The sequence below is a fragment of the Apiospora aurea genome (genome assembly GCF_038362705.1).
Source record: "Apiospora aurea strain CBS 24483 chromosome Unknown utg000008l_segment0_segment0, whole genome shotgun sequence".
NCBI lineage: Eukaryota > Fungi > Ascomycota > Sordariomycetes > Amphisphaeriales > Apiosporaceae > Apiospora > Apiospora aurea.
The window spans coordinates 2987997-3013511 of NW_027117395.1; the positions used below are offsets into that span (position 1 = coordinate 2987997).

General features: G+C 54.9%; 8 protein-coding genes across 8 annotated transcripts; 4 read left to right on the plus strand and 4 right to left on the minus strand.

Moving 5' to 3' along the window:
• Positions 1-132: 132 nt before the first annotated feature.
• PG986_012375 (uncharacterized protein) lies at positions 133-2265 on the minus strand (the record flags this gene model as incomplete). The annotated part of the gene is made up of 1 exon (XM_066848597.1): positions 133-2265. The coding sequence occupies one exon, from the start codon at positions 2263-2265 to the stop codon at positions 133-135; it is 2133 nt and encodes a 710-aa protein (XP_066695293.1).
• Positions 2266-3253: 988 nt separating this feature from the next.
• On the plus strand, positions 3254-5996 carry PG986_012376 (uncharacterized protein; the record flags this gene model as incomplete). The annotated part of the gene is made up of 4 exons (XM_066848598.1): positions 3254-3933; positions 3991-4735; positions 4792-4821; positions 4848-5996. 4 exons carry the CDS (start codon positions 3254-3256, stop codon positions 5994-5996), a joined length of 2604 nt encoding a protein of 867 aa, XP_066695294.1.
• Positions 5997-8823: 2827 nt separating this feature from the next.
• On the plus strand, positions 8824-9618 carry PG986_012377 (uncharacterized protein; the record flags this gene model as incomplete). Its single annotated transcript, XM_066848599.1, has 1 exon — positions 8824-9618. The coding sequence occupies one exon, from the start codon at positions 8824-8826 to the stop codon at positions 9616-9618; it is 795 nt and encodes a 264-aa protein (XP_066695295.1).
• Positions 9619-9694: 76 nt separating this feature from the next.
• PG986_012378 (uncharacterized protein) lies at positions 9695-11164 on the plus strand (the record flags this gene model as incomplete). Its single annotated transcript, XM_066848600.1, has 1 exon — positions 9695-11164. The coding sequence occupies one exon, from the start codon at positions 9695-9697 to the stop codon at positions 11162-11164; it is 1470 nt and encodes a 489-aa protein (XP_066695296.1).
• A 1275-nt stretch (positions 11165-12439) lies between these two features.
• Positions 12440-13262, minus strand: PG986_012379 (uncharacterized protein; the record flags this gene model as incomplete). The annotated part of the gene is made up of 3 exons (XM_066848601.1): positions 12440-12865; positions 12972-13132; positions 13208-13262. 3 exons carry the CDS (start codon positions 13260-13262, stop codon positions 12440-12442), a joined length of 642 nt encoding a protein of 213 aa, XP_066695297.1.
• A 581-nt stretch (positions 13263-13843) lies between these two features.
• PG986_012380 (uncharacterized protein) lies at positions 13844-16470 on the plus strand (the record flags this gene model as incomplete). Its single annotated transcript, XM_066848602.1, has 5 exons — positions 13844-13981; positions 14023-14953; positions 15012-15109; positions 15163-16189; positions 16271-16470. 5 exons carry the CDS (start codon positions 13844-13846, stop codon positions 16468-16470), a joined length of 2394 nt encoding a protein of 797 aa, XP_066695298.1.
• A 1224-nt stretch (positions 16471-17694) lies between these two features.
• Positions 17695-20729, minus strand: PG986_012381 (PH domain-containing protein; the record flags this gene model as incomplete). The annotated part of the gene is made up of 4 exons (XM_066848603.1): positions 17695-18440; positions 18603-19045; positions 19099-20481; positions 20650-20729. The coding sequence occupies 4 exons, from the start codon at positions 20727-20729 to the stop codon at positions 17695-17697; spliced, it is 2652 nt and encodes an 883-aa protein (XP_066695299.1).
• A 2308-nt stretch (positions 20730-23037) lies between these two features.
• Positions 23038-24664, minus strand: PG986_012382 (uncharacterized protein; the record flags this gene model as incomplete). The annotated part of the gene is made up of 2 exons (XM_066848604.1): positions 23038-24539; positions 24610-24664. The coding sequence occupies 2 exons, from the start codon at positions 24662-24664 to the stop codon at positions 23038-23040; spliced, it is 1557 nt and encodes a 518-aa protein (XP_066695300.1).
• Positions 24665-25515: the final 851 nt, after the last annotated feature.

The following is a 25515-nucleotide window of genomic DNA, read 5'->3' on the forward strand; positions in this document are numbered from 1 at the left end:
ACGACAGAGGAACAGTCCCTCGAAGTGTATTTTGTTCACATATCCACCACGATCGGCATTCAGTCAAAATACGGGGGTCTTGTCTTGGCAGTGGTATTGCCCAGAGATTTGCATCGAGTTTTCTGCCTCTATCTATGATAGCAACACACGTATCTCTCCCGTGGTTCTAGGGAACAGATCCCGGAAATTTGGCACTTTCTGGGCTTCGCCATCCTGCTTCTTGGGGTTCGATTCTTGTTCTGCCATATCATCCGCGAGGATGAGCAGCTCCTCCACATGCTCGAAGTCGACGCAGAACTTCTCTGCAGCGTCTTCTGTCACGTCACGCGCCAACTTGGAATCCTGCAGGTGTCGTAAGTTCTCCATGGCATCCATGAGCGCCGACGGCAAGAAGTCGTCCAAGTTTTGGCTGGCAGCCGTCAGAGCCTCGGGCCTCAACTCCTCGAGAGCCCGCATCTTTGGGACAGCCGCTTCGGCAATCGGCAATGGCTCTAGCGCGCCAAACAGCCTGTCAAGACCCGACTCTGTTCGGAGGTACGAATATTGCCTGCTTCGAAGACCCTCGGCGTGCTGGTCGATAGTATTCTGGAGCTGCTCGATCCTACGAGAAGTAAAGTCGAACGGTGAGAGAGAGCCCTTCGCTGCTGTCAAGCAATTGATGAGAAACACGGAACTGGAAGGGGCCTGGATGTTTTTGGCCATATTTTCGCAGCCAGATAGGAAAGGATCCAACGACTCGGCCAGGATAGGCTCGAAATCCGCTTCCCGGTCGCCCGATGATGATAGCGACGTCTCGTAGGTCTTCATGATTGATGTCAGTTGTTTCAATGAGTCCTGCAAGAAGTCCGGCGGGCCCAAATCGGATGGGGTATGCTGGAATTCGCCCTGCAACGTAGCAATGTGGTCCCGCATCAAGGAGCGGAATTGTCGGAGCGCTTCAGCCTCGAGATTTGTCATTGATTCCAGAAGCACAGACTGGGCGCCTAGGAGCTTCGAGAACGTCACCCGGTAGAAGTTCAGCAGGTTTGCCATCTTGTAGGCAATAATAGTGTCCTCGTTTGTCTGGATCACTTGTTCGACTCGCTGCCGGAGGATACGTGCTGCGCCTGCGACGTCCCGGTCTACCAGCTCGTTGAGTGCCTTGACCGGATCGAAACCGGGTGCGTCACCATCTGTTTCGTCTGACATAAGCCGCCATAGTTCATTCTCGCGTCCTTCTTCGATGCCCTTGACGATGTCGCCTCCTTCCGACACGAACAAGACCTCGAGCGCTTCACGTTCACTAACAGCAGCCGAGTGTTGCCATGCGAGCATGTCACTTACATAGCGCAGAGGGTCATGGGCGACAAGCTCGATCGGCTTGACCGAGTGGTCTTCTCGACCCGCTGCCGATGTGCCCGTTAGTGCCAGATAGAAGGCATCCGACAGGATCTGCTCTCGAGCTTCCGCGAAGAAATCCAGGCAGTTTTGGAAGAGGGAAGGCCGTTCAGCGAGGACTCGGAGTGCGCGTCGCACGGATGAGTTGATCTGGGGGTTTTCCAGGTTGAGAGTCTTGAACTCCTTTTGGATCCAGCGATACAACTTCTGGAATGCTTGGTTCAGGTTCTTGGTCGTCCGTTCCATAACGTCGAGCCCCAAGGTCTGGTTTTCGAAGCCCAGAAGTACTTCACAGTCGTTGAGGATCTTCTTGGCTTTGGCCAAGGCGCGGAAGAAGCGGTCGTCGACAGGCTCCGAGCTGAGTGTCAGAGCGGCGACCTCGTCCTCGGCAAGGACAAAGTGCTCCTGGAATGCCTTGAGAAGCTGCTGCTTGGTCTCGACATCTCGCCTTTGGTTCATCAAGGAAGACGCTTCGTCAAGCGTGGTGGAAGTGGCCGAGTGGGCAGCAGTGACGTGACCCTTCATTTCCCGGTAGTTCTTGTTGAGCTTGTCGATGGTATGACCAATCCGACGCAGCTGCTCCGCTACGCGCCCGAACTCGGTAATGATCTCACCATTGCTCTCAATGACTTCCTTTTGGACATCCAGTCGGAGCTGGCGGCGGGTGTCGGCCGCATTGCCGATGCCGCGCTGGTCCAGAAGGCTGAGGGCATCGCGGAACTCGGCATCCGCATAGGAGGTGGACAGGACCGCGGTGACTTTGGAAGTGAGCGGATTGCTGGACCTCGGGCCCAGTCCGGGGGTGGGCGGCGTCCCAGGGGACACGGCTCCGGAACCTAAACCGTCTCTTGGGGGAAGTTGCAGACTGGCTGCGCCGTTGGATGCCATGCTAGGAAAAGAGTCGTGACTGCCCGTCTCTAGTCCAAAGGAGCTTCTGCGTCGCCCGCGCCTGAGCTGGAGTCTGTGAGATTATCCTGGATATGCTGGATGTGATTTGACAGCTATCACGACCAATTTGATGGAGCTTCCCGCCAACTGTCCGGACTAGACCCCTTCTGTTTTGGGGAGACGGTACTTTGGTACATGCAGGGAGCCTTGCATTAGTCGAGGGGCGGAGCGCCAGCTGGTGGCATTGGCAGCAGCATTGGGATGCAATTTACGAAATCCCATACTATCGGTTCCATTTCAACCACAGCAGCATTTGCCCGTCTCGTGTCCAGCAGAGGGTATCGGGGGGAGGAAATGAGCCCGGCGATTTATATCAAACTCGCAACACGGCTGTAATTTACTCATTTCGAATGACACCACTTGCCATGAAAAGCATCTGTTCGGGCCTGAGGTTGGCTGCCTGGCATGGCAGCGCAGCCCCTGGCAGCTGGCAATGACGACACCAGTGCCCAAGAGGTTAATTGACGTAACATGAGGTACCCCAGTTCCCAAGGCACAGCACGCGGTGCGCGGTTGCCTCTGGTAATCGGCCGTTAGCGGCGTCCAGGTGATCATCCATCGCCGATAAGGCGGAACGCAGCAGCTGATTGCTCCTCAAGACAACAACTCGTGGTCTGCAAACTGTCATAACCTTTTTCTTGGAATTGTTTGTTCATTCTTCTTCTTCTTCTTCTTCTTCTTGGGGAATCGCTCCCATCATCATTATGATATGAACCACCTTTGAGCAAGTAAATATAGGGCGAAAGAAGCTGGAGAGGCCTTGACGCACCACCCTCAACCCTTCAACTCCATGGTTCGCCGCAACCTCTCTGCTTCCTCATTCCGCCTTAGATTCCCGAGCCGGCAGTGCCATCGTGACGATTCCAACCTGCCGACGTCTTCTTAAATCAGCAGATCCTGGCCGGTTTCCCATTTGCAACGCGATAAGATGGCCGGCAACCTATTCTCCCGTTTCGTCCCGGGAAAGGACGACCGTGCCTACTACAACCAACTTCCAGATGACCACGATGTCGACATCGAGAACCGCGCCGGTCTTGCTCTTGACGAAGAAAACCTTACCCACGACTTCCACGACGACGATCTTCATAATGTCGGAGGCCTTGGTTTAGAGGACAGCAGGATCTCCAGCGGCAGCGTCATACCGCCTGCTCGCGACGCTCGCAGCGCACCGGGCAGGCGACACAGGCATGACGCAGGGACAAGGTGGCTATCCGTAGACGACGATGGAGACAACGAAGTGCCCGCATCACTGTTGGTAGAACACAACCCAGCTCCAGCCACGGGCAGTAATCCCCGAAGGACGGGTGCTCAGCCATCCAGGCATGCGGCTGCTCCAAGCCCTTCTAGTCGGCGGATTCAGGCGCAGTGGGAAACTGCTCAAATACAACAGCCGCTACATCCTGACGACGACTATGGGCACCCACTACGCGGCCTGCAGCCCAACGGAATCCCCGCCAGACGGGGCGGGCTGGATGCCAATCCTCGAGATAAAGCTATGTACAGATGGGCTAATGTCCAAAATCTTGACATCTTCATCGGCGAGGTCTACAACTATTATCTGGGCGCTGGGCTGTGGTGTATTCTGTTGGATCGCGTCCTGCATCTGCTGTAAGTTCCGCATTTCCGTGTAATCATGCCGATGGGTTTTATTGACCAAGACTACAGCAAGGTCGTGTTCATCGCTATTCTCTTGACGGTCCTCAGCCAGTGTATCGACTTTTCGAAGATCCGCGACAGCAAGAGTCTGTCGCAAGTTATGATCCCCAAATGCACCAAGAACATGTGGGGTATCTGGAACCTGGGTTTGTGGTTGTGCAGTTTCTACGTGGTGTGGCAGACGATCCAGTTCGCTCTCGACATACCCCGCCTCATGCACATCCGGGACTTTTACACGCATCTGCTGGAGATCCCGGAAGAAGACATGCAGACCGTGTCATGGCAGGACATCGTGTCGAGAATAACAGGTCTCCGGGACCAGAACGTAAAGACGGCAAGCAACATCACGCCCTCTCAACGACGCTATCTGTCTAAGCAGCTTGGTCGCCACATGGTTAGCCAATCGAAGGAGCGACTCGATGCCATGGACATCGCCAACCGATTGATGAGACGCGAGAACTATATCATAGCATTATTCAATAAGGACGTGCTGGACTTCACGGTTCCCATCCCATTCTTGCGCAACCGTCACTTCTTCTCTCAGACCCTTCTATGGACGTTGCATTTCAGCATTCTTGGCTTAGTGTTTGACGAGTCCAACCAGGTTCGCCCGCAGATATTGAAATCCGATCACCGCGGACAGCTGAGTCGAGACTTGAGGGTCCGGTTTGCCTTTGCGGCGACAATGAACCTGATATTCTCCCCGTTTGTCGCCATGTTCCTGCTCATCGACTTCATTTTTACATACTACAATGTTGGTTTCCCTGCACCCTACCGCTGCTCAGCGCCGCACTGCTGACTGTTTTACAGGAATTCAAGACGAATGCCTCTTTCTTCGGCGTACGACAATACACCCCCTAGCGGAGTGGAAGTTCAGAGAATTCAACGAACTGCCTCACCACTTCAAGGAGCGCACGAACCTATCCTACCCCTTTGCAAAACATTACATGGACCAATTCCCCAAGAAAAAGACGGAGTCTGCTGCTAAGGCAGTTCGATTCTTCGCCGGCGCACTTATCGCGATTATCGCGATTGTGGGTTTCTCGGACCCCGAGATGTTCGTCGACTTCGACGTCTTCCCGGGAATGAACGCTCTCGGCTTTTTGGCCATTTGCACGACTACATGGGCAGTAGCCAACGGCATGGTATCGGAGGAGAACGATGTCTTTGACCCAGAGTATGCCATGGAGAGCGTCATCGTTCATACACGTTACGAGCCCGATCACTGGAGAGGCCGACTTCACAGTTATGATGTCAAGGCCGAGTTTGCAGAGCTCTACAAACCGAAGATTGTCATCTTCCTAGAAGGGATCCTTGGCGTACTCCTAACCCCCTTGGTCCTCTTCTTCAGCCTGCCCAAATGCTCCGACCAAATAGTCGACTTCTTCCGGGAGTTCACAATCCATGTCGACGGTCTCGGCTATGTGTGCTCTTTCGCTGTATTCGATTTCCAAAAAGACCCCCGTAATACCAAAAAGCAGGGAGCTACGCCCAGCGATGCACGCGAAGACTACTACGCCACCAAACACGGGAAGATGCAAGCATCTATGATTGGATTCCTGGACAATTATGTCTATAACCCAAGGAGCGGTTTGCCTGGTAATCACCCCATGGGACCTGGCGGCAGGCATCAATTCCATCCGCCACCTGCTTTCCCAGGATTGAACTCGCCGACTCTGGCAGCTGATATGCGAGCCTCCCGGATGGGAAGGGCTGATGCTACACGCAGTCGCGCACCTCACAATGCGCACCAAGCAGGCAAAACACCTCGTTGCGGCCCGGCGCTGCCGCAACCGTCTCCAATGGCATCCATGTTACTTGATCCGCATAACCATCCCGCCTCGTCCTTGGTGGCAACCCGGGCCCACCAACGACCACGCCAACAGCGCGCTCCCTATCTCGGCGAGGGGGCATCACGGAGGAGTCCACAGACAATGCCCGTGCAACAAGCATGCTACAACGACACGGAACGGCATTCGGCGAAGAAGATGTGGAAGAAAGTGTGGCTCGTCTAGGTGAATCCACGTGGGAAGATTCGCCACGACGGGGGCTCAGTCGCGAAAACAGCGCAGTCGCAACTGATGGCGAGGATGGGCCGGGTGTTGTCAAGCTTTTAAAGCAATTTCAACAGACACATATGAATGCGAGGGCTGGGACAATACTGTAAACTTTCGATAACTAGAGGAATGTCATTCTCGGAGGCAACGCTTCGACAGTATGCACGGCAAAACATGTGAAGGCTTAAACGTTGCACTTTAACATGGACGAACGGACTCAGCACGTTAGATAGAGGCTGATGTGTTCGTGGCACAGCCATGATACGCCGATACAATCCACAGTAGGGCATAGTCGTCATGTGATCAGGTGTACGGTATTTTCCTTTTTGCCTGTATGCGTGCGTACATGGCCACCTTGCAGATATGGGCTTCAACAAGCGACACATTGTGGGAGTCGAGGCTCCGGTCATTAGCACGAACCAGCTGCCATGTGGACCATAGGAGAAAAAGCAAGCGCGCAGATGGGTGTCTCAGCGCGGCAGCAGAATGGGTCCGATATCCGAGGAACATCGGACCATCGGCGAGATGAGATATTCACCAGGGGCTGATGCATCCGGCTGGCAGCACCTATTCCTAGACGAATTACAGGACGGATCGTGTTCATGTCAACCATGCGACACCGAGGTAGAGATCGGCTCGAATCCTTTGCAACTATAAGTCGCCCAATGTGAAGTCATCCTGCCTCGTGCCCTGCCTGGTTGGCTCGTTGCCGTCTTTAGCACTCTCGTCCATGCCGCTTCGATCTTTTTCGGGGCGGGCATCGATTCTTGCGAGATGGCGCAGAGTTTGGGCGTGGAACGTTCTTCCCCTTGCAGGTATGGGCACGTCTTGATGGGGTGTTGACTACGGCTTACTGATTGGCCTTCAAGTCGCCCAGGTAAAATTTACCTACCCATAAAGATATACTTGGCATTCTACAGATCCACAAGTCGGCTTGTTTTAAGTTGTCCACCATGCTGTCTCACAGCCCCCAGTCACTCGATTGGGATCATGACCACAGGTTTGATGGACGCCCCAGGGGAATTGACACGGCTAATGCGAGATCAGGTGAACATACACGACAGTATCTGGACGACATGGTCGCGGATCTGCGGGTTTTGGGTAGGAAAGACCAGTGGTCGCCAATATAAAATTTCCATTTGACCCGAGACGGGCAGATGATTGTCTCACTCCTTGAATGGGGGCCACTTCAAGCAACGTGCTTCCCTGGGCATTGCCTGACGATTGGAGGGGATGACAGGAAGGAGAAAGATGTTATCCCAAGTTCGCAAGACCGGCCAGGGTAGCTAGACCTTCCGACCACCTAGGTCTTCCGCACTTGGCAGCAAGGCGGAAGTTATCAACCACCAGGCTGCGAGCGAGTTGACGCGTGGTTTCTGACGTTGCTGGCTGGTGTGAGCCCCAACAACCTCTGGATCGCGAGAAATTATCCATCCAGGGGATCCAGTCAACCCAGGTGAGATGTCTCATCATACTACCATCTTCATTGCAGCACGTCCGCATAGCCTTTCTCCACCCAGCCGTACAGGGCGGGCACCGACGGAGCAGCTGTCTTAGCACAACTCACTCTGTTTCCGACTGCCATGGACAGTTGACACACATCGGTCTGTCGGCGAAGAACACATCACTGCGAGACACCCCTTGTTGGCCTTGAGGATATCGACATACCGACTGATGCTAACTCAGACAAGAATCCTGCCCCCCCCTCTTGCTCCCCTTGCTCCCCCTTGCTCCCCCCTGCCTCTCTCGCTAACACGGGCTGAAGCTTATCGAGTCATATATGCTTCATGCTGGTCAGGACCCTTACTTCCGGTGACGTTCTCTTAGAGCATCGAGCCTGCGTCTCACAGTATTCCAAGAACATGCACATGCCCAGCCAAACTTGACTGAATTACTCTGTAGGCGGAAGCCTCCACGCCTTGATCCGAGGTCGGCTCCGGGGGTAGTGTCTCGCAGCTCAACCTATCTCAACACTCGGGAACACGGGGCCCTGCTTCTTTTACCCGCCCGTCCGCCCTTTTGGTCCAATCATTTTGCAATTGATCCTCCTCAGGCTTCTATTCTCACCAAGATAGTTATTATAGCTACTTGATCTTTCGTTTGCTTTCTTACTCGAAGCCTCTGCCCGTCACACCACTCCTCGCTCGTTTTAACATCACTCAACTTAAATCACACACTGAATCCGACTGTTACTTGCTCTGCTTACTGGCTTCGTTGTCCTGGAGGAGCAGATTTGTTACAGCCCATCGCAAGCTCAACATTCGGCAAAGGTTCGATATTGACCAGCAAACTGGCTCAGTCTTCTCCGCACCCAATTAGTTTGCTCGTTGCGATGCACGAGACTGATCATAATGCGGCCGAAGAACCGCAAGCCTCGCCACGTTCTCTCTCTCATGGCTCCAGCGTAGAATCGGGCCGGCAAATGTCAATAGAGGAAATAGCGAGGGCACAAGAGACCATCAACGCGGTCATTCAATCTATTCGAAGCCATCGTCCACAGCGCCAGCAAAGCCCGCAAGGGAACTCGGCCCAACTCGACCACATCGACGAGATGCCACCCACGGAGAGGGTATCTACCGAGGATACATCCGGATCAAGCTACTCCCAAGAATTCCATGACGCATCTCCAATACCCCATGTAAACCCGCTGGTGATTCGAAGGATGTCTTCAGACTCCCTTAACTCGAACAACCCACGGCACGTGGCAGCAGTCGAAGCAGTTCCCCCTCGGCCGTTGACTTCTTTTCATCCTTTCCCTCCCAGAGCCGACACCATACGGACAACCATGTCGGATGAGCACCTAGACCAAAGCGACTCGGAAGTGAGCGATATAGTCATAAACGCCAGTGCAATGACACATCACGACTACTGGGCAAGAGCAGCGGAATCAACACCGACGCTCTTGAGCCACTCCTCCCGGAGGCTCCGCGGCCGACCAGTCTCATATCACCCGTCGGGCTACCGCACAAACGAGCTGTCCCCACGGCCACGCCCGCTCTCGCAACGAGAGACGTACTGGGATAGCGTCGGCAACCTCGACGCCCCTCTTAATCGCATCAGTTCCCACCGAGAGCACAGTGGTCGGATCAGCCACTCCCGGCGCACAAGCATACTGCGTGACGTCTACCAGATGCAGGAGGAGGCACGTTTGCCAGAGGGATATACGCCCCCTTCAAGCTCGTCGGGCACGGAGAAGCCGAATCGCCACTCGGCCGCGTCGGTGGACCTGATCGAAGCCGCCAACCAGATCAAGAATGCAGGCTATGTAGGACAGATGCGGCGCATCTCGGGCTCTGGAGAGACTGAAGATGATACACTGTCGGCGCCCGACGCTATACAAGTCGGACGTCACACTTATGTGCGTCATGGCTCCGGCATCGATCGCGAAAACGCTAGGCGGCGGCGGCCCCTCCGAAAGCGGCGCAAGGGAAGCCCTGAGGGACCAGACATGGGCATAGGCCATGAGATTCTCTTTTTCTGCTTATTGCTACTGGCCGTGAGTGAAACCTACACACAGGCACCGCCTGAGCATCCTCTACGCTTGCCTTCCCCCAGCCCGTTCGAACGATGTTCCGTGTGATCGGGTTATATCACTTTGGCCTCGGAAACTTGACTTGTGAAGCTTGGCTAACCTTCTTTTTGTCTCAGAGGCCCTTATGCTTTCCGGTGTGGCCCAAGCGATGATTCCCGCAACCATTATCGGGGCAACGTTCGGCCTGTCGCAGCCAGCAGATCTGGCTTGGTTCTCGGCGGCGTATGCTCTGACGTCTGGCACCTTTGTCCTGCCCGCTGGCCGGCTGGGCGACCTCTACGGGCACAAGAAGATTTTCATCATCGGGTTCATCTGGTTCGCCGTCTGGAGTATTATGGTTGGCTTTGGCGAGATCGTCCAGCTGAGCACTGCCGCCAACGGCGTCGTCTACTTCGACATCTGCCGCGCCTTGCAGGGCATCGGCCCCGCGCTCCTCGTGCCCAACGGCCAGGCCATGCTGGGACGTGCGTACACACCCGGCCGTCGCAAGGCTCTGGTCATGAGCTTATTCGGTGCCGCAGCACCATTTGGCTTTGTCGTGGGCGGTGTCATGGCATCGGTGTTAGCAGAGCTTGCCTCCTGGCCCTGGGCTTTCTGGATTCTGGGAATAGTGTGCGCACTGCTGGCGCTTGTGGCCGTCTTCGTGCTACCCGCCACGGAACAGACCAAGAAGAATGGCAAAGAAAGTCTCTGGACGCAGCTCGATGTCACCGGTATGCTGTGCGGTGTCACGGGTCTTGTACTCTTCAATTTCGCCTGGAACCAAGCCCCTATCGCGTCGTGGACCACGCCCTACACCTACTTCATGCTCATTATCGGCCTGCTTCTCATCGGCGTCTTCGTATACGTCGAGAAGAATGCCGTGCACCCGCTCGTGCCGGTCGCCGCCATGCGTTCCCAGACCACCTTCGTACTGGCATGCGTCGCTACCGGCTGGGGCTGCTTCGCCATCTGGGTTTTCTACTACATTCAAGTGCTCGAGACCCTGCGAGGGTGGCGCCCTATGCTCACCGCGGCATCCCTGGCCCCGGGGCCCGTGACCGGCTTGCTCGCCTCTTTGGTGGTGGCGGCCTACATGGCGCGCGTTGGCCCACATTGGATCATGATCATGAGCATGTGCGCCTTCGCGGCAGGCAGCCTGTTCATGGCCACGGCGCCCGTCGGGCAGACATATGGGGCCAACACGTTCCTGTCGGCCCTGATCATGCCCTTCGGCATGGACATGAGCAACCCGGCAGCCTCGCTCCTGCTCAGCAACAGCGTCGCCAAAGAGCACCAGGGCATCGCTGCCAGCCTCGTCGTGACCGTCGTCAACTACAGCATCAGCACCGCCCTGGGCTTCGCCGCCACCATCGAGGTCGAGATGCATAAGAACATCGGTGGCAACGGCAGCAGCGAAGATATCACCCTCGTAGGGATCCGCGCCGCGCAGTACTTCGGCGTGGGGCTCGGCGGGCTCGGCATCTGCGTCGCTCTGGCCTTCTTCGCGGCTGCATGGCGGTCGAGACGGAAAGAGGCAGCTTCCGCAGCTGCTCCGAATGCGGTACCGCCGTCCGAAATGCAGTCCGTGCCGACTCAGGGGCAATACCGGTAGTGTTTGTTGAAGCAAGTACGTGTGGCGCGTTCGGGGGTTGGTTGGATACATACATAGGGGACAGGAGGTTTTCCACGACGAACAATGACGAGAATGACATTTCTTTTGTTTTGTTTTGTTTTTCTTCGGTTTTCTTCTCTTTTGCCCCACGCAAGCTACTAATTCTTACACAAAAGCACATCATAGCTCTCCCCTTTGCTTCGGTGAAGCAACTCATACATATTACACGAGAACACTTGTATCTATCTAAACTCTCTCTCGGCTTCCGGCTGGCCGTCTACCAAATATATGCCATACATCTTGACAATTACCGGTTCGCGTCGTTCAGTCATGTCCTTTATAGAACTTAGGCAGGAGCGCCCCTGGCATGGTATACTTGCAAATTCCAATATTGACCTTGAGCTTGCCGGTGGTTGGGTCAGAGACCAAGTAATCCGAGAACGTTCAAGGATGCGAAAATAATAGCAAAGCAGATGATGATGTGAAAATGTGATTCAAACTGACAGTGTATACGAGAGGGCTAGATGCCGATTTGGGCAAAGCAGCGGGCGTTCCTTGGAGCAAAGACTTGGAAGAATTTGAACCAGTTTCTTATGTCTATAGAGGTGATCCTAAGCTATGTTACACGTAACAATAATTGCGTGCTGCTTACATCCTGCATGGCGTGGCCTGTCTGGACGTTCTATACCAAAATAGCCTACATGGTTATCCGTCCGTCACCTTACAGCCTCTTCAACACCGGATCGGCTGAAATGTGGGCGCGACGGTTGCGAGCCGCTTGTGTGGATTCTGCCTTGCTTCAACTTTACAAGCCATCACGCGACTGGATCAGCGACGCGTGAAACTCCTCCGCTGTAGACCCCATCCCAGACCCAGAGGTGATATTCTTCTTCCCCCCTCTAACGGAGAAAGAGTAAAAGAAGATCGTCTGTACGTAGGGTCCAGTCGGAGGCGTAACCAACCACCCACGTAACCTCAGAGAAAGAGCCGAAGTTCATGCCAGAGAGTACGGACTTTGTGACCAATGGGGATATTTTCAGCAAAGACACAAGTAGTGAACAATATCAGACAACGAACACCCTGTTTTGAACAAAAGATCCTGAACGCCCGGGGTCCCCATTCGTGACCACATTTCTGCCCATGAATGAAACAATAGAATCGCAACGCCAATGTCTAGCCGGACAAGGGTACAAGGTGGTCGTTCCCCGCGGGGACTTCTTTCTGGGGGAGAACAAAACCAAAAGACGAGCAAATCCGAAGATGATCGTTGAGCGATCATCGGCCCCGGCCGAAGCCACCACCACCACCACGGCTGAAACCACCACCGCCTCGGCCGCCGCCGCCACCACGGCTGAAACCACCACCTCCGCGACCGCCACCGCGGGGAGCACCAAATCCGCTGCCACCACGGCCGCCGCCCCTGGAGAAGCCACCAGGGCCACCGCGACCCCTAGGGCCACCTCGTCCTCCGCGCATGGGGCCACCACGGCCACCGGCGCCGCCGCGTCCGGCTCTCTTCATCTTGGGGGCTCCTGGCGGGGGCTTGGGCTTGGGTAGGAACTTTTCCATGGGTAACAGTCTGTCGCCGCCAATGAAGAACTTGTCGCCGGGCTTGAAGCTCGTGGCAACGATGCCTTCGCTCGGTTTGATGGTGTAGTACACTTGGTTGATGGGGCCGAGGACCTCGTCGACTTTGCCGACCTGTTGGATAGTGCGCATGTTAGTTGTTGTGTGCATGAAGCATACAATAACACCATGTATGCGTCGCGGTATGAGATGGGATGGGATGGGATGGGAGGAGACTTACCGAAGTCTTGTTCTCGAGGAAAATCTGAGCTCCGAACATGGGAACCTTGGGGTTGTTGGACTCGCAGACCATCTCGCCCTCACAGGCGTGCATGAAGGTGCCCATTTCGAGGATCTGGGCGGGAGGGCCGAAATCACGTTGTCCGAAACCACCACCGCGGCCTGGAGAAGGGCGAAAGCATGGTTAGCTACGGCTGCACTGGATGCAACAGAAGAAGCGTGTTTTCAAGGACTTACCGCCTCCACGGCCGCCGCCAAAACCGCCTCGTCCTCTGGGAGCTCCTCGTGACATTTTTGCGTCTGTTTGGTGGCCAATTGACGCTGTAAGGATGTTGCGCTGGCGCTTGGTGATATATGGATTTCTGGTCGATTGGAGCGTGGGATATTTTTTTTCCAGACTCGTCCGTCCAATGCAGCTTTGGCTTTGCTTATCGGAGAAACTTTTTGGTGGTAGGCCGGATTAATCCTGCTCGATAGCTTATCGGGACGGTGGGCCGCCCCACCGCAAAGTGGAGGGGCACCTGCCGACTTTTGCTGTGGGTAGATGGTGGGTGCTAGTAGTAGGGGAGTACTTATACAAAGGAACCAGCCACGGTCATAGCCACAGCCACAAAAACTCACACCCCTGACTGCCTGAGTCACGCTGGGCCCGACATCGACATGGGGGAGCGAGTGACTCCCAACCCAGTTCTGCCCAGGGTCAACGAGGGGCAGTCGCAGCTGCAGCGAAATGTTCCTGCCCCACCAACTACCACACCCCGCTTAATCGACTTTCCGGCGTGCTTCGAGGAATAAATAATAATCGACCTTGACTCACCCGCTCCCTATTCCACCACAACCACTTTTGCGGCGACGTCAACAGCACCATCCATCATGGCGGACACAGCCAAGCAAGCCGTCGAGTCCGTCATTGAGGGCGTCAAGAATGTCGCCCTCGGCGGAGCAAACAAGCCCGACAAGAAGGCCGCCAAGAAGGAGAAGAAGCCCAAGGGAGGCGACGATGCTGCCGCTGTCGGGCCTCTGGAGATGACCCCTCCCCCGACTTCCTGAAGCACCGACTGGACCTCTTCGACAAGATCAAGCAGAGACAAGATGAAGAGCTCGCCCAGAAGCCCCGAGTGCCCATCAACATCACCATGCCCGACGGCACCACCAAGACCGGCACCTCGTATGAGACCACCCCCGGAGAGATCGCCAAGGGAATCAGTAACAGCCTGTACAAGCGCACCGTCGTCGCAAGGCTCAATGGAGACCGCGAACAGCTCTGGGATCTCGACAGACCCCTCGAGGAGTCTTGCAAGCTCGAGCTGCTCGACTTCGACGACGAGCAGGGCAAGATGGTCTTCTGGCACTCCTCGGCCCACATTCTGGGAGAAGCCTCCGAGCGGCGATTCGGCTGCTCTCTGTGCATCGGTCCCCCCATTGACAACGGTTTCTATTACGAGATGGGCTTGCCCGAGGGCGCCGCCGTCCAGGCCTCGGACTGGAAGCCTATTGAGAACATTGTCTCGTCCATCGTCAAGGAGAAGCAAAAGTTCGAGCGTCTGACCATGACCAAGGATGAGCTGCTCGAGATGTTCAACTACAACAAGTACAAGCAGCACATCATCAAGGACAAGATCGCCGATGGCACCTCCACCACCGTCTACCGCAATGGCCCCCTCATTGATCTGTGCCGTGGTCCTCACGTCCCGGATACCGGTCGCATCGAGGCCTTCGCCGTCATGAAGAACTCGGCCTCTTACTTCCTCGGTGATGCCAAGAACGATTCTCTGCAAAGAATCTATGGTGTTTCTTTCCCCGACAAGAAGCAAATGGCTGCCCACAAAAAGTTCCTCGAGGAAGCCGCCAAGCGAGACCACAGGAAGATTGCCAAAGACCAGGAGCTGTTCTTCTTCGACGAGATGTCGCCGGGTTCCGCCATGTGGCTGCCCCATGGAGCCCGCATCTATAACACTCTGTTGGACTACATCCGCCAGCAATGTAAGTCATCGCCACCGTTGAACAATATCGTCTGCAGCTGACGGTTGATCGTGCACAGACTGGAAGCGTGGCTACGAAGAGGTCATTACTCCCAACATGTTCAACTCGGAACTGTGGAAGATGTCTGGCCACTGGAATTACTACAAGGATGACATGGTATGACAGCTTGGTCCAACTGCTTGTCGAACGAAAGCTGACATGTTCTATAGTTCGTCATTGACATGGAGGAGAACACCAAGTTCGCCTTGAAGCCAATGAACTGCCCCGGTCATTGTCGTCTGTTTGGCCACCGCGAGAGGTCGCACAGAGAGTTGCCATGGCGAGTTGCCGATTTCGGTGTCCTTCACAGAAACGAAGCATCTGGCGCTCTGTCCGGTCTCACCCGTGTCCGCCGATTCCAACAGGATGATGCGCACATTTTCTGCCGGGAGGATCAGATCAAGTCCGAGATGCACGGCCTGTTCGACTTTTTGCAAGAGATGTACGGTCTTCTTGGCATGACCTTCAAGCTCAAGCTCTCTACCAGGCCCGAGAAGTATATGGGCGAGATCGAGACATGGGACAAGGCGGAGCAAGCTCTGCGCGAGTCTCTTGACGAGTTCACCGCCAAGGGCAATGGCGCATGGACCTTGAACCCGGGAGATGGCGCTTTCTACGGACCCAAGATCGACATCACCATTGTCGACTGCCTCAACCGCGACTGGCAATGCGCCACGATTCAGCTGGACTTTGTCCAGCCAGTCAACTTCAACTTGGAGTACAACACTGGCGAAGTCATCGCTGCCAAATCCGAGGAGGACAAGGCGGAGCCCATGGTGAAGCCCAAATTCAAGGTCAAGAACCCCCAGGCTGTCATCGACTCGGCCAATGCTGCCAAGGAGGGCACGCCGAATCCTGGAAACCCGGCGAACCAGGCCGGCGAAACGCTCAAGGAACGAGTTGTCAAGGCGTTGACACCTGGCTGCGCAAGGCCCGTCATGATTCACCGCGCCATGGCCGGATCGATCGAGCGATTCACCGGCATTCTGTGCGAGCATTATGCTGGCAAGTGGCCATTCTGGCTGTCTCCTCGGCAGATTTTGATTGTGCCCGTCGGTGTCGGCTTCTATGACTATGCCGAGAAGGTCCGGGCCATCTTCCACCAGGAGAAAATGTATGTGGATGTCGACCTCAGCGGTAACACGCTCCAGAAAAAGATCCGTACCGGACAGTTGGCACAGTACAACTTCATCTTCGGTAAGTTGCATATCCAACCTTGATGCCCCTTCCCCTCCTTCTTTGCTCTTGACACAGTGACTAATCATTATCGGCGTATAGTTGTTGGTGACGAAGAGATGAAGGGCGAGCAGGTCAACATCCGATGGCGAGACAATACCTCGGCCCAGGACCGTGGCCAACCCATTGCTTTGGCTGAGGCGGTGGAGAAGCTGAAGCAGCTGAAGACCGATCTTGGCTCATACAATCCCTTCCCTGAGATTGAGAAGAAGCCTGCTAAGGAGGAAGCACCTGCGGCCTAGACAGCTTAGTGGATCCAGCGATAAACCATTTGCTATGAAGACGTGAGGCATTATAGGCGTTGTAGAGTGAAAAAAGGGTATTTCATCACGAGTACAATCAAGATGACATCGGGTAACTCGAGCAAAGCGTGATGTTCCTTTTGTGCCAGAATATGCTGTGCCGAGCGACTTCTTGCAACCAATAGGCAGTGGCACCAACGCCAAAGATAAGAAGCCGGGCTAGGGTGACTCTTCCAACTTATCGAGAACCAGCCTGGAAGATTTCGACACAAAACTCATTTGAAGGTGTATACGTTACCCCTACTATTCTTATTATGCATAAATAGGAGTAGCTTGTATATAGTGTATATGAAGCATATATAAACACCAACAGCAAGCAGAAAATAACAATGCCATATGGTGTGCCATTAACCAGTCTCTATCTCCTGGCCACAAGAAACATAAAAGAGTTTGAAACCCTCGAAACAGTTTGGCCAGCGTCTTCATCTGTGATGAGTCTGCCCTTGACCCATCCACAGAACGAAATGGACAAACAGGCTGGGAGCAATCTTCTGGGCGATTGGCTACATGTAAGTAAGTAAACCTTGAATCTGCTGCTCTCTTTTGATGACTTCCCCTGATGTCCAAGCCACCCTCCAAGAAGGTAGCAAAGCATAAAGCAGCTGTAAATAGCCCCTTCCTCCATCCGCTGACCCAGCACTACGTTCCAAACGGGCAAAACGAAACACCCACTTCCGTGCGTGCTAAATACGGGAGAAAAAGATGAAACGGCGGTCAAGATTATTTCCCCGCAACCAGAGAACCAGTCACCACAGCAGGAGGAAGCAATACATCGTTTTCATATGATCACCGTGGTTGAAGTGGAGGCCAGGCAGGCAAGTAAGCAAGCAAGAATTGGGAAAAGTGATGAGAATAACCCCCACGGGCATGGGTGTACCAAAGTGATAAGAAAAGGCAACGCCTAAGTAAACATGAAGTGTAAGTATGTGGTATATCAACAGCAACACTCTCCCTCCTTTCTCCATGTGCAATTTCCTTTTGCCTCCAAAGCGCCCCCGCAAGAAAGCCAGAGCAAAGAAACACAGGCAACAGCGAACTGCCAACCTCATCTTCATTCATCAGGTGTTGAGCCTGCCCTCCGTCCGTCCCTTCCAAATCTCAACCCACCTCAAACCCACATTGGCAAATATCAATGAAAAAGCGTAGTAGTACGACGTTTGGCCGTTAGTACACACTAGGGGTAGTCGCAGGTGTGCCGCGGGGATACTCGCCAGGCACGTGGGGGGTGCTATCCGTTCGGCCCTGGTAACCAGGCCGCGGTACCTGCCCATAATGCCCATTCGGCTGCTGCTGCTGCTGCCCATAGACGGCGCCCATCCTATCAGAGCCCTTGGCCGACCCATTTACACTCTGCCCATTCATCATGGTGGGTTGGCCGATAGACTCGTTCTCGTAGTAGGCCGGAGAGGCGATCGAAGTGCTATATACTGACCTGCCAGTATTGTAAGACCCCAAATTGCCCGAGTCCTGGCTAATGTCTGTGGGTTGCGACGAATTCAAGTGGTGAGGGCCTGCCACCACGACTGGTGCACCGGGAAATCGTGGGGAGATGTTGTTTTGCGGCATAGCGGGTTCACCATTATAAGGGTTGACACCGTCAGCGACGGCTTCATCGTGAACCATGGCGGCATGACTGGGAGCATCATCCATCTGGACACCCTGGGAGTTGCCATAGTTCTGGCCCACCATCACTTGCGGAACCCGGTCTCTTGGATATGGCTCCCCAACCTGGCTTTCTGGAAGTGCGCTAGCTGCCGCCACGGCTTCGTAATCGTTAGTGACGTTGCCGTTGGAGAACGCGCCATGAGCATACTCGTTGTCTAGTAACCCGGAACTAGCATCACTGGGCGAGTGGGGGACCTGCAAGCCCCTCTCGGCGTTCACCTGGAGGTCGCTGGGGAATCTGCCACCTGTAGAACACGGACAGTCAGCATCAGGATGGAGAGAGATGTGAGTTGTTGGTCCGGTTGGATGCTGGTTGGGCATTCAACCACGTGCCGTGCCGCCAGGCCGCTAAAGGGGGTACAACGCCTGACTCGTTCCAAAATGCAAAGAGCGTCAGAATTGCTCACCAGGCTGGGGCCGGTTTGAAATCGAATCTTGCCGGGAGCCGGGGCTGGCCACCACAGCCGCGGCGTTCTCGTGGGACACGAAAGGTTCCTCGTCCTCGTCATCGACCATGCCGTCGCTCGAGAGCGAACGCTGTGAAGAGCGCGACAAGGTGCGAGCATGCCCTCGGACGAACGTGCTGCGCTCCTCGGGCGACTTCTCGGTAAGGGCTTTGATGTCCTCGTACCAAGCCATCATAGTATCGTGGCTTTCTGCGCGGAATACCCAAGTGTGACCGCGGTGCATGGTACCGGTTTGCCTCCCCTTTAGGATGAACTTGTTCGACGAACCGCCTTCCGTAGAGTGCGAGCCTAACTTCTGCTCGGGGAGATACAAGCTCACGACCGGCGGACCGCTCTTGTCTGCGGACTTGAACTCGTGAAGGTGCGTCGGCGAGAGAACATACCTGGGGGACTGTTAGTACATTCGCTGGACATGATTCTCACGTGGGGTACCCACCAGCCTGCAGTGTAGCTCTTTAGGTACTTGCTCTTCCGCTCGAGCAGGCCAGCCCGGATCTCCTGACTGGCATAGTGGTCCCGACCAGGATAGTGAATGTGTTCTGGGGAGCGGATCGGTATATCTGGGTTCACAAACTGCGCATCTTTCTGGATGAACATGTGCCATTCGTGGTCCTTGGGCATGGCAATGGGTCCAACTCGCAGATCCTCAATGGTGTTGTAAGATCCGTCGGCCTCTCGCTTAAGGATTCCCGCATAGGCATTGTACGATTTTTGAATCTCGCCCACGACGATGGACTCAAGTTCTCGACCTGATGTTTCCAGATTCAGGTAGGCCTGGTGCAGATAGGTCTCCTCGTCAATCTGGCGCTCGACCTGTCGGTCCACGGCCAGTCTCAGGAGATAGGGATCTTGTTTGCCGGTCGCCAACGACGAGTCCATCTCGGTCTGGCCCAGCACCTCTTGCAGGGTGTTCACTGCCCTCCTCGTGTTCTCCATTTCCTTCTCGACCGAGTTCTTGAAGTCGCCAGACAGGCTCTTGATCTCTTTCATCTTCATGTTCAAGTCACTTCTCAAACCAGTCAATGCCAGGATAACATCCTCCTCGATCTCCCTGGCCTTGTTGGCTTCGATGATGGATTGCTTGTGGTGCGTTCTCAGGATCTCCACTGCGTCGTCCAGTCCGCCGGTCGCAAGGAAGCCGGGCGGCGTTGTCATGTTGTTGGCGACATTGGCCAGCTTCAGCAACGACTTGGATCGATGCTCGTAGTGCGACTGGATCTCCCTAAAATACGCGATGAGGTCCTTCAGGATCTTGCGCCACGCCTGGAACCGATTTGCAAGGACCTCGGTAGGGTTTCCTGTTGTTGGAACGGGGCAGTAGAACGCGCTGAGAGCCTCCTCGGGGTCGTGGCTGCTCTGCAAAGCAAGACTGCGGACACTACCCGCCTTCATGCTCCGCCGGCTGCTGCTCCTCTTAAGGCTGCCGCTCCTACGCAGCGAGCTCTTCTTCTTCAGGGTGTTGCCCCTGGGCAGGGAGATGCCGGTGGTGGTGCCATCGCCCGTCATGCTCATGTTATCGCCATGGCGCGACGATGTTGAGTTGGAGCGCTGCATGGCGGCTCTGTGTGCCGGGCCCTCGATTATCGAGCTTCCTCTCACACTGGCATCCCACTCTTCCGTGAACTTGGGGTCGCGCTTCACGTGGTTGTCTGCACCGGGGGAAGCCAGTTGCGCGTTGGCCAACGTATTCGAGGCCGTCTCTTGGTCAGCCGGGATCCTCTGGGCAGGAGGATATTGCGGCTGTGGCTGATGATATTGAAAGTAAGAATTGTCTGCTGCGCTAGGCTGTCTCGACAGGCCGGCTGGGCTATAGTTGGCACTGAAAAGACGGAGAGTTTGGGGTTAGCAGGAGAAATCGAAATCGTCGACTAGCGCAGGCATGTATGCGGACAGGTCGGACTGTCGGGGCGCTTTGTTGTTGGGGACGGCAAGCGGGAAAGCGGTGGACATGAAAGGGGGAAAAAGGAAAGACGCAGCGACTACGTACCCAGCGGGATCAATGACGGCCGCGTTGTCCAAAGGTGTCCGTGGTCGTGGTTGCGACAGCGGGGATCTCGCGGTCGCCATTGTTGAGGGGGAGGGACGGGGATTAAATTGTTCAGCGCTTGGATGAAGGGTGCGCAGGTATCCAGGTATCTACCTGCTGGCCTGCGAAGCGAAGGGGACCGAGGGCGGGAAGGGCACCGACGTCAGGCGCAATGTTGACGCAATCACTTAGACTTTCCTGCTTATCTCACGGCCTTTTAGCTCCATGTCACTACAGTCTAGGCGTCCGTCGTCTCTTCTCTGCAGCCCAGATTGCTGGGTCTCAGCCTCTGCCGGCGCCACTCTGATCTGTCATGGACCTCTTCCTAGTGTCCCAACCCAGATCGGCAAGCCGGGTTTGCCGTGCTGCGCGCTTCTCCAGACTAAGGCTCGAAAAAGGTTCAAGTTGGCCCAGACGGCCTCGTCTTAGTGGGCGGCTGCCCGTCGTGCCGTGGAATGTAGGCACAAACAGTACTGTATGCGCAGGGCTGGGGCAGAGGCAGAGGCAGAGGCAGAGGAGGGGGGATTTGCGGATGCAGGTGCGGAGGGGGAGAGAGGAATGGGAGTTGTTCTCGACTCTGGGTTACCTCTTTTGTAGTTTTGTGTAGCGGCTGTGTGTACTGTACGGGTAGCGGAGAAGAACGTGGTGGAGGAGAGGGAGGCCTTCTCCCGTTCATGTGAGTCGGTTCTGCACCAGGCGGCGTAACAACGATGATGGCAAATGGACCAATGTCTTCGTGGTCAGTTGCACAATGAAAAGAGAGCCGGGAAGGGAGGTACAGTATGCAAAGTATATCTGACAGGCGTCTAAAGTTCCAGGATGCAGGTTTGGCCCTTTGGGAGTGTATCTATAATGATGATTTGTGGTATGTAAGTATGTACAGAAACCGCTTTCGGGTAGGTAGACGACGGGATAGGTCTTGAATACAGAACCAGATAGTAGTGTATGCAAGCTGCAGTGCTTGGTCAATCGTCGCGGCATTAGCCCATGTTGCCGGGAGCAATGGGAGCAATGGGACCATGTGAGAAAAAAAGAGGATGGATGATGTCGTCGTCACATCCCAGGCCGGTTCCTCCCCCATTTTCCGTCACCCCGCTGTAAACCGTGCCCCAAGTGGCCCCAAGTGGCCCCAAGTGGCCCCAGGTGGCCCAAGAGCCAATGAAACCCGTGGGCTGGGGCCTGCAAGCGGCCATGCCAGACGCCCAAGCGGGCCTGGGGGCCGCTGCTTCTGGCTGGCCTGCCAAGGGTTCTGCCAAGGGTCCTTCTTTGGGCTGCTAGTACCGTACCACCCTGGCAACCAACGAGCTATCTTTTTTTCGATGAGCTCCCATCATCAAGTCTCAGCTTGTTTACTCTTTGCACAGGCAGAGTGACGTAATGTCCTGTCTTTGTTTCTCATTACCCCCCCCACCCCCACCCACTCCATGTTTGTTTGGGCTACGGACGGACTACATAGGACTAGGTACTCGATCATCAATCCAGCTCAGTGGCTTGGACCTGATCCCTTCTATCGTTGTTCATTGACAATAATTCATGGTCCCCCCACTTCCTTGGCCTTCTCCATGTTCGCACAGGATGAGCAGCAGGTTCGCCAAGGCCATGCCCCGATGTATTCACGATAGACTAGGTACATATGCAGTCCCGATCATACATAGCATACATAGGTACATACATCATCTGCGCCGCACGTGTTGTGAATCGGTTGTATCCATCTATATGTGCCGAAGAAAGTAATAGTACTACTACTACCTAGCAGTCCATGCGCCAATTTCCACGAGCGAAATACGCTGGTCTAGTAGTATACCTAAATAATCTCTCAAACCCCCGCCCCTTTCACTCAACTTCCTAGCCCTTCTGCAGCTCCCTTCGTGTTGATCTTGAGAAAAGTTACTGCTTGCTATATACCTCCCTCCCTGCCTTATTCTTTGACCGCAGCATGCACGAGCAGAGTCGATGATACAAGTATACTTATTCTAGGAGAGCTGTAGGCTCCCGACATATTATGCCAATTTGTAAGCTGGTCTTCACCAGCTACTGCTATCGGCTCGAGTCCCGTCCAGACACCAAGCTATGTAAGTAATTATGGATGAATCAGCCCATGCCATCATCATCATCATCGAACCACCTGCCAACGCCGCGCCATGTGAATGCCATTCGTGACCCGTGACTTTTGCACAAGAAAAATATAGTAGTAGTCTCAAAAACACAACGGCGCACCCCATACGTCCCATCCCTTCCAAGTAACGAAGGCCCAATTTACACACAGGCTAGCTGAACAACATACATGCATCATCGATATTCCGGCCCAAGTGACGAAGCCCGGTCAAACACGCCCCTCAGTATCCTCCCCTACTGTTTGTGAGCGGCGGGTGCAGCAGACTCGGCCGCCTTGAGTTTGCCTCTGCGTCTCGGGGGTGGTGCCTGCGGCGGTAGCTTCTTGGCTGCTACCGTTGGCGCGTTGCCGTTCGTATTGATATGGACGACCGGCGCAAAGGGCTTTCCGTGTCTGGACTTGGGGACTTCGGGTAACGGCTTCTTCGGCTTCCGCGGAGGTGGTGGTTCCTTGGACGACGTCGCCTCACCGCTGTTGCTTGCAGCTACCACGTCCTCTGGAGAAGTCGGCAGCGCGTCAGCGTCGTCCGCCTGCTCGGCGGTACTGAGCTCGGCCTTTCGGCTGGGCGTCTGTACGCCGGGCTTCTCCGTCACCGCCGCCACATCAACCACACTAATCTTGCTGCCTGCGTCTTGCGACTCGAGACTGATACCTAGCAGCCTGTTTGCAACCTCACCTGCGCCATCGTGTGGCAACCAACTGACCTTCCGCACCCGGTCCACCAGTCTCAGAGTTGTCTCATCTGCGGGGGCAAAGTGCGCATTTCCGGACCCGGCCATGATTCTCAGCACCTTGACGATGTGGTCCTCTTTGTAGTAGGGCGGTTGGTTGAGCTGCGTGTGAGCAAGCAGCGGATATAGCACGCGAAGATAGGTATGTCGCAATGACATCAGTTCGTAGGGCAGATCGAGGAGGTTTCGTATTATAACATCGAGAAGGACGCGGAGATCGTTGGTATAGAAGTACTCGTATGTCGCCTTGGTTGTGAACAGGAGATAGAGGAGTTTCAGGATCAGCAGCTGGAGCGAGGTCTCGGTCTCGCGATTGAGAAGAAGGATGAGGTTCTCCCCAAAGGTGCGAAACTGCGGCCCGTACAGGCACAGGCACTTGACGACTCTGTTTGTCAGCAATGCGTTGGGCGAGGTAGGATCTGCCGCGGCGGCGGTGGAGGCCACCATGTACTGCTCGTTCAAAATGAGCAGGACCTTGATGATGGCGTAATTGTAGGGATCGTGGGCATCGTCCGAAAGACCCTCGGTCATCTCGAAGAGGTAGGAAACGAAGCCGTCGTCGACATGCATAAGATCTTCGGGGCGCAGCCGTTCGAAGCGAGGCATCTCATACATCAGTTCCAGGAGCAGACGATAGAGCCTGGGGTCGTCATCTCTGTGGCTATTCATCAATTCCAGCAAACGGTGAAAGCAACCCTCATTGACCATCTCCCGGTAGGTGGTCTCGTCGGCGCGCCCGTCCAGCAGGAGGAAGCTCGCAATGGCGTAGAGCGAGGCTGGGTCGTCCTCCTGCAGCATGCTGTATATTATCTGCGTGCGCACATAGTGTGGGTCGGTATGGAACAGAGGGCTGTTGAGCAGTCTGTCGGAGCAGGTGAAGACGTCATCTTCGGATTGGGAAAAGTCCTGTCGGCACTTGGTGGCGAGATCGAGCCATCGGCGCAACGAGTCGTCGAGGGATTCGAAGTCGTGGGCGGCGCAGGTTCGGGCGAGCACCTCGTTGAGTTCTGTAGGTGGGCGAGCAGCCGCCGCGGTCAGCTATCTTTCGGCAGAGGGGGGCAAACAAGTCATGCGCACCGTCCCATAGTTGTTCCTCGGTCTCTATGGTGTAGGTTATGTCCGATTCCTCCATGACGAATTGCTTCAGGGGAGATTGCGCAGGCTGGGGAGCGGGGCCAGCATCACGAGAATATATCGAGAATGCGCTGCAATGGAGGGGGCAAGTACAGTACGCTGTCGGTGGACGGAGCAGACAAAAAGAGTGGCTCAAAGACGACGGATGGACCTCGGGAAGGGAGAGAGCTTTATGTACGTATGTAGGTACCTAAAGTTTCCAATGGACCTATCCAGCTGGACGGTTAAATACAAGAGAGCAAAAAACAACAACAAAAAAACAAGAAGAAGGACATGAAAGCCGAAGCTGCAGGCCTATTGTCGCATTGAAGGCTGGCAAAGTGAATGATGAATGCTCCAATGTCTCTGTGCACTCCTTGGCCTAATCTTCAAAGTATTATTGATGTCTGGTATGGGCGTCTAATTACCGATTGGATGATACGATAGTGACGAGGCTGGTAGTATTGGACCCATCGATAGGCCCAAATGCGGGACTGACTTGAGCACCAGACACACTGCAGGGGCCTAAATACCAACCAAGGTAGCGCATGCGCCCGCCTACGAGTTACCCATTCCCTTCTCCGAACGCATGATCCCGTCCTTCTAGAAGCTCGAAGCTCGGCATACGTATATACATCTGGAATATGTTACATGGCGTTGATTCACGCAACTCAACAGAGCAACTGTAGAGGGTATTTAATGATTTCATTCATCGCTAGTACATATCTAATAAGCAGGGCCAACGAGCAAGGTCTTGCTTGCACCCCTATTAGCCAATGGCCCAGTATACATACCTAAACTAAGTAAGTAAACTGGCCAAAAAGCTGTTTGTTTCCCGGATACATCTGAGTCGTGCCCAGGGAAACAGGC